The 11549-nt window shown below is 35.1% G+C and overlaps 1 protein-coding gene across 3 annotated transcripts; it reads right to left on the reverse strand.

The window, feature by feature from the left end:
* Positions 1-264: 264 nt before the first annotated feature.
* Positions 265-10275, reverse strand: Gbs-76A (Glycogen binding subunit 76A). 3 transcript variants are annotated; one of them, XM_068292717.1, is made up of 3 exons: positions 9530-10275; positions 3569-3780; positions 265-3118 (listed from the first exon to the last, which is right to left on the reverse strand). In XM_068292717.1, exons 2-3 carry the CDS (start codon positions 3746-3748, stop codon positions 1382-1384), a joined length of 1917 nt encoding a protein of 638 aa, XP_068148818.1. In that variant the 5' UTR covers positions 3749-3780; positions 9530-10275; the 3' UTR covers positions 265-1381. The 3 variants fall into 3 exon arrangements, with proteins under 3 accessions (XP_068148818.1, XP_068148816.1, XP_068148817.1); XM_068292715.1 differs by having other exon boundaries at positions 9054-10275; XM_068292716.1 differs by lacking the exon at positions 9530-10275 and adding an exon at positions 5915-6440.
* Between the last annotated feature and the right edge of the window lie 1274 nt (positions 10276-11549).

Consider the following 11549-nt stretch of genomic DNA (forward strand, 5'->3'; position numbering starts at 1 on the left):
TAATGAGGTAGCTACGTTTTAGCGTTTGCATTTGCTTTTCGTTTGTTTTTGTCAACTTTTCTAGTTAGTTTTCACTTTTCTTTCATTTCATTTCTCCCTGATATATTGTATTGTAGGTATTTATATATATATATAGGTTAATCCTTTAGTGGTTAATTCTCAATTCTGGTGATAATTTTCGTTTCACTTGGTGTGCCAATCAATCCCCGATACAAACTTAATATAATGTGTACTTTAAAAACCATACAAAAAAATTAAATCAAATTTATTATTAAATATTTTGTTTATTATATAAAATATATATATAATTATATAGATTATAGGCATCAAAATATACAGGAAAAAAAAAATAATAAAAACAACGACACTCTCACACACATACATAAAAGTCGAACAAAAAAAAAAAAAATAAAATTATATTGAAATGGATAAAACAACGAATTATACTTAAGGGTCAAGGGTCAGGAAAAGAATTTACCATCAAGTATATTTTGAGATTTTGGCGACTTGAATTGTCTATTGTCTTTAGAGGTTAACTTGATTTGACTAGAAGATATAGTAGATATTGTTCGCTTTTTGACTTTGGTAAAACAAAAAAAAAAAAAAAAAAAAAAATAAGAAACACACATTGAAAATTCTTTATAAGCCCTTAACTCTCTCTCTCACTCTCTTTTACTTCATAAAAAAAAAAAAAAAAAACAGAAAAGAAAAGAAAAAACTAATAATAATAATAAAATAAAATATAAAATAAAAAAATAAAAAAAAAAACAACAACGAAAGACCTCTTTTACAACGATTGGATTGAGGTGATTCTTAATGTCTCGAGCATCATCAAACTAATAGATCAAACTAGTTTAGAAATTTAGAAATCGACACATTAAATAAATTTATCAATCGTTATATCCAAAAAGGTTGGTTTTCTTTCTTTCTTTTCTTCTTCTTCTTTTTTTTTTGTTATCACTTTCCCTCCTTATTAAATAGATTTAACAACTATCTTTGGGATTCATACGCTTTGAAATTTCTTTTTTTTTCGCCCACCTTTTCTAGTTCTTTTATCTTGAATTTTTGCTTTGTTTTGCATTCTCTTTCTTGTCCTTGCGCTTTCGCTCTTTTTCGCTCCTCCTCAATTCTGTTCTATAAAAATAGCAAAAAAAAAAAAATATTTTTTTTTTTTTGTCTCAGATTTTGACCACGTTTCTTTTTAGGTTTTTTTTTTTTTGGTTTCGAATTTTTTTTTTTTTCTTTCTTTTCTTTTGGGGGTGGGGGAAACTAGGCCTTGCCATCGTACTACTGCCTCCATGGGAGTCCTTGCTCTGCTTTGTTTTCTCGATCTGCTTTCGAGCCTATGTAACTCTCTCTCTCTCTCTCTCTCTATTATATCCTAGTAGAACGAACTGCACCAGGCATCGCCAGCCGTGGGGCTTAGCAGACCGACCAAACTGCTCGCATGGGAGGAGTTGGATACGGCACCAGTCGCCACTGACGCGGACGTTGTCACAGTGCAGCTCGAGGAGTTTGAGTTCGAGCTGTTGGTGTTGCTCGAACCGTTTGTTGAGCTTGGCAAGCATTGGAAGCAGTAGTTGGCGCCATAGTTATTATCCCAAAACTGTTGTCCCTTGCATTGAAATCTAACAGCGAATTCCAAACGTTGGCCCACATGCAATGAGTTGCCAAATAAAACAAAAGTGAATTTATCAGAAAAACCATCGCAAGAGTTCTCAACGTAATTGGCCTGAAGATCGGCGTAGCTACGCCAACCGTCAAGGGAGTATCGTATGTGAACCGATTTATGGAAGTCCAAGTTTCGGACGCGTACAGATCCAGAGATTGTCTGATTGATATTATCCGTGACAGCGGCATTCTCAAGCGATACTTGTTTCTCGCGCACTGCATCAAGGAATGTGGGCAGGCCGCCCGGCTGTTGGAATAATGGCATCAATAGCCTATCCGGCTTGGGTCCCAACAGCAATTGCAGTGGTGGCTCAGACTCCAAAATTTCGAGATCCTCGAAGGCGGATTTGGGTATGGTGGGTATTTCATCTAGGAAGGTTTTCACATCGGCCAAATCGAGGCCCAAAACATCGGCAAATCGCACAATCTTTTTGCGTCCAGGCGTTCCCGGTGGAGTTTTGCCTGTCTTGAGGGAAGAACAGCGACGCACGCGCTGCGGTCGGCAATCATCTTCGTCGTCTGTGGTGTCCATGTGGCTATGCTTGTCGCCGGATGTCGATTTGGCCGCCACATCAGCCACATCCTGTTTAGCCTGCTCCAACTGAGCGATTTCCACATCTACACAGAGTGGCCTGCCATCTGTTAATGTTGGAGATTCTCGGGTTTTCTCTTTGTCCGTCTCATCGACACCACTGTCAGGTGATATATCTGGCGAGGATTGGAGAACTATTTCTGTAGGAGGTTCAGTTGCAGGTACTATTATATCGATACTATCAATATCGATGTCAACTTTGGCTTCCGGTAGATGTCCATTACTATTAGTTAGACGCTCTTCGACTGACGTCAACTCTATTATATCGTTCGCCAAGTTATTACTTTGATGATGCAGTTCACTGAGTATTTGGGACTGCAAAAGTGCCTCATCATCATTATTCGCCACAGTCTCTTCGACCTTAAACTCATCAGCCAATGTCTCTTTGTCGTTGCCATTGCCGTTCATTAGGCCATTCAGTTGACTTTGAGGCTGTGTTGTTACCATCACCAGATCGTTCACCATACCCAATCCGGCAGAGCCATTGCCCACGCCTCCTGCACCAGCTGCATCGAAATACGGACCATCGGTGCTGCTGCTGTGACTGCTTGCTGCCGACGCACAGGCATAACCCGACTCGGCTGTTGAGTTGTGAGGTGTATTTGAGGCGGTCTCTATTAGCCGCAGGTATTCGCATTCGTCCACCGGACTACCAGGGGACTCCAATTCACAATCAAAGTCGAAGAATGAATCCGACTCATGACGCAATGGCTGCAAGTCGGTGACAGTTTGTTCGGACTCATGGGCATTCACCCACGTGTTGTTCGCGGAGGGATCTAGGCTTCCGTTTATGATGGGCTCTGCCTCAGCATTACCAGCGCCGCCGACTCCTCCGCTGCCGTCCACCTCGTTGTTCTGATAATGAGAGAACAAATTAACAACAAATTTAGTTATAAAAGTAATTAGAAATAAATCATATGAGATCCTAACAGAAGAATGTCCTTTATCCTAAACACATATCATCATTTGAAATATGTCTATTTCCATATTTCAAATGGCCTTGCCAGAGAATCGACCTATACTATAAGATCTTTATACTCATTTATTATTCAATAAAATTCGACATGGACACGGCATGTGGCAAAATGTGTAGTTCAAAAGTATAGTAAGTACAGAGACGCAAATAACGCCAAAAAGTGCTGCCAAAAATACCACAATAATAATATTAATTTATCTCAATTTCTAAAGAATAAATCAAAAAAGAAATTGGACAATGAAGCTTTGGCTTTCCTTCACTTCACGTTCAAATGGTCTTTTGGTACCCTCATTCTCATTGTAAGTAATAAATCATAAGATTTGCCTCACCTGTGATCCCAAGGTGCGCAGTTTGGAGGACAAACTTCGCGCAAATGCCTCGGCACGTCCACGGCATGAGGACATCCCTATTGTCGGTATAATGGATATAATGCTGCAGGGCGGCCGGTTGTCCGGGTCCGGCGGCGTGTTACTAGTCTGTGTTAATGGTATATCGCCGGGATCGTTCATTTACTTTGTTTCACTGCAATAGAGCGAAATATCTGGAACAGGAAAAAAAACCATTGTAAAATCTAAAATCTTGGATCTTTTAAGTTTGTCATGTTTTAAAAACAGTTTGATCAGATTAAAGATGACAAACTAAAACCAGTTGAATTCACTTAATCTAGTTAAACTTTCTGACAATTGTCGTGAAGTATGAAAATTGAATTAGTTATTATTGCGAATTTTTGAGAATTTTTGTTTACTTTTTAGTTTAATTTTGTTAGACTGTTTTTTTCCTTGTTTTTTTCTTTTTGTGGGTTTTCTTGTTTGCATTTTGTTTTGATTTTGGCAATGTTTTTGTTTCGAAAGGCGTGTGGGCACGCCCACAAAGCTATAGATTTAGAAATGGTAAGCCGATTGGCCAATTAATACAGATAATTTATTCGATTTGTTTGTTGATTTTGTTCTTCAAACTTTTAAATACGCCAATCGAAACGAAGTAAATTGGCCTTGAACTTTTGTGAAAACGGCATTTTTCTTTTTTATCTATGTATGTACACTTCTCTCTATAAACGTATATATCTATTTTGGCAGACCGAGCAGGAAATTTAATTAAAGACCAAATTTTTACTTTGTCATCTGACAATCAAGTGATTAAAGAGGTCAAATCGAATCTTTTTGGAGATGTAAAAACTTGGCTGCACTTTAACTGCATAAATCGTCCGCATGTGTGGGTATATATATCATTAAGATATATCTTCATATTCGTACTTATACAATACATAAAAAAAAACAAAAAATTCATCTGGCTTAAGGCCAAGTGATTAATTGCGTTTCAGGCCAGACAGATGACGTTGAAGAGAAAAGTGAAAAGAAACGGAAAGATAGAGAGATAAAGATGGAGATAGAGAATATAGCCAAAGCAACTGATGAATCCTTTTAAATGCAACTTGAATTTTCTTGAATTTCCCCAATGATATAGAATGAGTTTTCTTTGGAATGTGCATAATTTTAAGGAACATATTAAATTCTAAAAATAAGTTTGTAAAAGTTCACAAACACATACATATGCACCCATCTAAAGACAAACACACACACACACAGAGAGACGACTTTAATAGTAAAATTTCACTTTCTTTTTCATTTTTGCCCATGGGCAGCGAGAGAGAGAGAGAGAGAGACAAAACAAACAATCGACTTCTATTCCATCTGGCAAAGATACTTGAAAGAAATATGTACCCATATATAGGATATGGTATACATACATCATTTGTGCGTACAGACATAATTTCTTAATTGAATTAAATTGTCCCAAATGGGTGTCAGTACTTAAGTCAAAATGTACTTTCAATTGATATTAAAGTGAGCAGCAGACGCAATGCAAATCAAAACAGTTGAGGTAATTTTTTATGTTTATCATGATTCAACCAAAAGATCAAGATATATATATAGATAAATTTAGTTCATCAATTTCTCCATTTGCCAATATAAATATTATATGAATTTAACTAAACCGCAAGAATTTTCATTTAGTTTTATAGGCGCCACAATAAATAATGGATGCGATTATATTGTATTATAGTATCTCTAAGTATATATTAAGTTTCCTGACTTTAGTCATTAATTCTTAGTGCACAGTGTAACTAAAACAAATTCTTTATGACCATTTGCAATCATTTGGCTTAAAGATGATTAGGCTTGACTATTTAATAGATAATCAGTGGAAAAAGAAAAGAGAAGTAATCAAAACACAAGACTTGAAAACATTCACAATTGAACTTAGAAGATGAATTTTCAAAATTGCTTATCACACACTTTGTTACACTGTCCATCTGATGATGTTTGGGGTGAGTTCTTCGACAATGTTCATTGGAAATGCGGCAACTGATCTACACGTGATTATCGGCACGTAAGTGGGTGGTTGCCTTTCGGAGGCGATGCACTTAATCATTGGCCGCAGTTTCGATTAGAGAGATGTCTATTGATAACATGAAGACTTTGCAATTTTATTTTTAGATCATTGGAATCATTCCGTGATTTGTGACCCCCAACTTAACCTCCACTCCCGCCCGCTCACATGCCCACCCACTTGGCCCATCCTTGTCTACCCTCTTCTCCCTAACTTTCTATCTCTTTCTACCCACGTCTAGGTTTTTCTAGTTTATTTTTTGTTGTTTTTTGCTTTGCACTTACACTGTACGGTGTGGTTTTAGACTAAAAACAAAATCCGCCTTTGAATATATTTTTACTTTCTACTTTGGCTGCACTGCGTCGGCTAAATGATCCGTATACGGTTTGTACTCGTACATGGACTGCACCACGTCTGCAGCGTCACGGTGGCAAAAATACACTGAAAGTGGCATTATTATTATTATTTTTTTTTTTGTTGTGTGTGTTTTCTTCTCTTTTTTTTTTTTTGTTCTTCTTTCTGTTTTTATTTTGCTTTTTTCTTTTTTGGCATTGATAAGAAGGCAACGATCGAAATCGAAGCACCAAAATCGCAAATTACAGCCAAACACTAGGCACAGCCACTGGGCGGCATCTGTGGGTCTGTGTGTAATCTCGTAGTGCATCCCGAAAGGTAACTGCAGCGACGACAGCGCGTCGTCGTCGCCAGGCAGTCGCATCTATATAGCATTCGATTCTCGTGATCGGCGTCGTCGACGTCGTCGTCGTCGTCAATTTTAATCTAACTTAGCTCGTACTTCTGTTTCTGTCTTACTGCAAAAAAAAAGTGACCTAACAACACACACACACACGTACACACAGACACCCTTAAAATCGTATTAACATGAAATTATTCCTTAAAAATTTAGAATATTTTACTTCTTAATGAACAAAATAATAGAAAAATTCCAAAAACTAAACAAATTTTCACATAATTTGTATCCCTTGTTTTAGTTTTAGTAGATTAACACACTTTCCTAACCAAGTATGCTTATTAACTTTCGTATACAGATTAACATAGATTAAGTTTGATTAGATTACAACATTCCAATCACTAAAATGAATCATATGCTAATATAGGGCAATTTAGAACGAATGTTTTCACTTCCCACTAGTTTTCTTATCTAAAACTACTTCAAATCGAAGGATCATGCTGACTATGAACGTGTCAAACTATATACATATGTACATTAAGGTTTTGGGAGTGGGAAAACAAAGATTTTGTTAACAACATTAGAATAAGTCGTGAATTAGTTCAATAATACTAACTCAGTATTATCTTCTGTCAAAATATATCTCATGATTTTGGTTGATGCCAAATATTGTCAAGATCAACATGAAAGGCCCATCAACAATTCGCTGCCTGACTGACTGACAGACTGGCAGACCCTCAAATAGATTAATGATCTGTCTAATTTTAATTATATTAATGTAATTATAAAATGAAATCTAATTTTAACAATTAAAGTATATAAATCAACATTTGAGTTAGAACTAATTTTGGTTTATTGTTGACAATTGGTTGACAAATTAATTTTATGTTAGCAGAATCTTCATTAACGGTTTGATAAACTGCTGATTGGTAATTGGTAGACAATTAGTTTGAGCCATGTGCGTCACAAGTTAGTTAGTTAGTTAGTTTCTTTAATGGCATTAGAGACTAAATGATTTGATTTGAAAATGTGTTTTTAAACTGTTTTATGTTTGGGGCATAAATGATATTTAAAAGGTTTCAATTATTGCCAAATCTACTTTATAAAGTATTCGATTTAGGCCCTTATCTCATGCTTTTCTTGAGAAGAAATAGAAAACCAAAAGTGAAAAATTGAAAATGTTTCATCTTAATATAGTTATGTTTAACTTCAAAACGTCCAAAATCATTTTCCACATTAGTATTCTAGTTTTTTTTGGTTCTTTTTTTTTGGGCTTTATTTGTTGTAGCTTTGTCTGCTTTTGACATTTCGCTGGGTAGCAATGTCATAGAAATATATAAAAAAAGAGAAAAAAAAAAATAAATACACGCGCTATCCGAAAAAGAACCACCCACACCAGCACACCACAAACACACACCACCATCGCCGTACTCTATCGGCGTATCTGTTAGATAGAAATTAGCCTGCGTGACGCGATGCCTCAAAAAACAAACAACAAAAGCCGCCTATATGTACATATGTATTTGTTCTTATATATATATATGTATATATCATCATCTGTTTGCTACAAGTCAAGCTCAACATTTATATTGATTGATTGGTCTTTGCATGGGAAACACTTTCAATTGATTAATACAAAGACCTTTGAGTTCAATATTTTTGTCTTTAAAGAAAAGTTTTGAATGTTTTTTTTTTTTTTTTTTATTCTTTTCTTTTATAAATATATGTAGATTTATAATGCTATATTTTGGTTTATTTATAAAAACAGTCAGCTTGCCAGCTGTTGTCGCTTGTATAATTTTGCGTGAGCGTCACTTGTCGGGACTAAAAATCGTAGAAATATAATATATAAACAAATTTATGGAATATTACTTTATGTTGTCTATACCAACAAATAGATATATATGCACAATATCTGAAGCATAAAGACAGTCTAAGCTTGATTTGAAACTAAAAAAATATCCTTACAAATTTGGCTAAACCAAATTCTTGTTTATTATGGCTTTAAGGATCATTTAATTGAAAAACATTATGCAATTTGTAAATATAGGCTAATAATTTTGTGGTAGATGGTAATTTTCTTACATTAAATACAAAATCTATTGCCAGGGCCTTTAGATAGTTTAGGGTGTATCGCCTGGACTTTGCACTTTCTCAGAAGGTGCAAAGAAAACTGATTCTGTTCAGATGGAAGGGGTGGGGCCCCTTCCAGATCCTGACATTTACCTAAATGCCAACTTGCCCTTAGAAGTTACTTGACATTGTATTGATTTTGACTAAACGAACTAACTAATTGAAACTTATTGTTAAGAAGTTGTCCCCCAAGATGGAAAATTTATATAACAATCTCTGAATAAAAGGCTTGAACATTTTTCCAATCAAGTTGAATGATTAATACTTTTACAGACACTAGAAAGAGAGCTCTGAATATGCATATATTAATATATCTAATTTATATATATATATACATATGCATGTGTAGAGTAAATAAAGGTATAGCTTGGCAAATGATTTGCCACCCACAAACAACTTTTGATGCATCAACAAATTTCTATGCCAAAAATATGTATATATATCTATGTATGTATCTAATGACTTTACATTTTTAGATCAGGTGATAAATTGGAAAACAAGAAATACAACAAAAATGTTGAATTTGTCACACATTTTATTATATCTGATAGGTTTTTTATGTAGGTCTTAAGTTTAGACTGTTACAACATTTTACTAACCTGATGCAAAGAATATATGTATATATGTATGTATATATATACCAGGTATATACAATGTGTCTATGTTAAAGTAATTCCAAAAGAAAATGGTTGTCAGAATTGCCACATTAATTTTTGAATATATATACACCGAAATATATAACCGCCACACATAATCGTTAGAATACTTTATGTATAAGTATTATGTGCGTGTCTTGCCACCGTTATTTTGCAGAAGAAACAACAACAACAACAACAATAGAATAAAAAACAAGAAGAAAAATGGAAAAAAAAAACACCCACACTCTCACACACACACACAGACACAGAGAGAGAGACACAATTTGACCCGGTGGGTGGGAAAGGTCACTGTTACTAGGTTACTTTCACTTTTACACGCAGTTTTCACCCAGTTGCCTTTTCTAGTGGCAAATATTTGGAATATACATGTATGTATTTAATTTGTTGATTGTTTTTTTTTTGTTGCACTTTTCCACCTTTTCTTCAATTATGTATTCCTTCTTGATCAGGAAGCGGATTGGGTCGGTCACACGCGTTCGCACGGTCACGCACCCACAGACGATTTGCAGACGAATTCAATTGAATTTCATTTCAAAAAATTTATTTTTTTTTTTTTTTTTTTTTTTATTTTTGTTTTGTGGTTTTCTTTGGTATCTTCAATTATATGTGTGTATAGGAATTTTTGTTTTTATTTTTTGTATTATTAACATTTTTTTTTTTTTTTTTTTTTTTTGGCTAGCCAGAGCACTGGTCATCTCTTGGTGGCGAGATGAGTGAGTGCTCAGCAGCTTGGCTCGACTTGGAGGATAATTTGTTCCGATGCAAGCAGCGTTTCATTTACTCAGATACTACAGAAACCTCAAATACACTTGGAGGGCATTGCAAGGTCGCAGCACATTTCAGATACACAGACACAAAAATATACATATATACTACAAAGCGAGAGATGAGAATGTTGTCGTTGTGTGCCGCTGTTGTTGTTGCTATATTTTCTTGTTGTGTTCCATTTTGTTGTTGTTTTTTTTTGCAAGCAAGAGCATAAAAGAGTGGCAGAGAGTCTCTATGATTAAAACTCTTTGTATGTTTTCCTGCTAATTAGTAAAATAATAAATTATCCAACGTTTTAATGTTTTTTTGTTATCAACTTCAGTTTCTTTGATTGAAACTGGGTTAACGTTGTCTGGTCGCCCGTTTGGCTGTCCTGTCGTGTGGCAACTGAGGTAAAAAGTCGGCAAATTTTGTAAGTTCTCTCTCTCTCTCTCTCCCTCTCCTTTTCTCTCTCTCGCTCTATGTGTCTTTTGGCGGGTGTCTTTTGTTTTGGGTGGTTGTGGAGCCAGAGATTTGGCATACCAGAGAGTGAGAACTAGACAAAGAGAGAGAGGGAGAGACAGAGAGAGATTCTGAGAGAGAGAGCTAGGGCTAAATTAATTAACTATCGTGCAGTGGAACAATTCTTGTACTTATTTATCGAATAAAACATAATTTGCATATCTTAATGTTTAAATTTCGTGCCCCCTTAAAGGACATTTCTATTCAAGGGACAATCCTTTGCTACCCATTTGTTGTTTGGCACTAACTTTGCCTCCTCTAAATAAACAACAAACAATAATAACAAAAACCACTAAGCTTTTAATTTAAAGTTTACTTTGTTTTTATTTTATATGTAAGTTGTTTTTGTTTTAGATCTGAAGCCGGCATAAAACAAAGGAAAGTTATTCTTAAGCTTTTTATTTTATGTCTTTAAATTAAGAGGCAATTGTCCTGATCCTTCAAGGACTCCTTTCAATTTTTATGCGTTAAATATTTGTTTCTTTGCTTTGTTAAATTTTTTATATCCACATGTAGATTCCAAATAGATATGCTTACTTTCCCCAAACTGCATATATTTGCCCCACTGTTTATGCCCGCTTTGCCCTCTCTCTTTCTCGCTCACTCTCTTGCACAAACACTCTCTTTCTTTCACATCACTTTCCATTGCTCTGAACCGGCATTTTATGCCTCATATTCCGATTAGGATTCATTGTTTATATTTCTAAGCGCCGATAATTGTTTGCACAATAATTTGGATAGTTTCCTTGGCAGATTTATTTAACCTGTTCTTATCTTCGTCATGTTTTGTTATCTACAGGTTAATTGTTGAACTTGATTGACTTTGCGGCTAATACTAAACATTCTCAATATAATTCTCGGTCATACACTGCTTACCTGTGGGTACATTTAATTTATACATATGCTAAATTTATAAACATTTATTCGCTCTGTGTTTAAATTCTCTTATTCGCTTTGCATTAAATGATTTCTCTCTCTCTGTCCCTCTCTCTTAATTGTGTTGTTCCACTTTTAGTCAGCTGGTCCGCAAATGTTTCAACTGTCGCTTTCGTTTTGCTTTTGCGACGGCGCGTTCTCTGGAAAATCATTTTCAACTCATTTATGACCATATATGTATGTATGTATATATGTGTGTGTATGTGCGTATCTATCTATGTAGATAAAACA

Source organism: Drosophila tropicalis, unplaced genomic scaffold, assembly GCF_018151085.1.
Source record: "Drosophila tropicalis isolate 14030-0801.00 unplaced genomic scaffold, ASM1815108v1 contig_694, whole genome shotgun sequence".
NCBI classification, from domain to species: Eukaryota; Metazoa; Arthropoda; class Insecta; order Diptera; family Drosophilidae; genus Drosophila; species Drosophila tropicalis.

What these genes read in the sequence shown, in the direction of transcription:
- Gbs-76A (XM_068292717.1), bottom strand. Translation starts at nt 3,748, where the DNA reads ATGAACGATCCCGGCGATATACCATTAACACAGACTAGTAACACGCCG. An exon ending in TGCGCACCTTGGGATCACAG is followed by an intron (nt 3,119 to 3,568) that starts GTGAGGCAAATC and finishes TCTCATTATCAG; the next exon opens with AACAACGAGGTGGACGGCAG.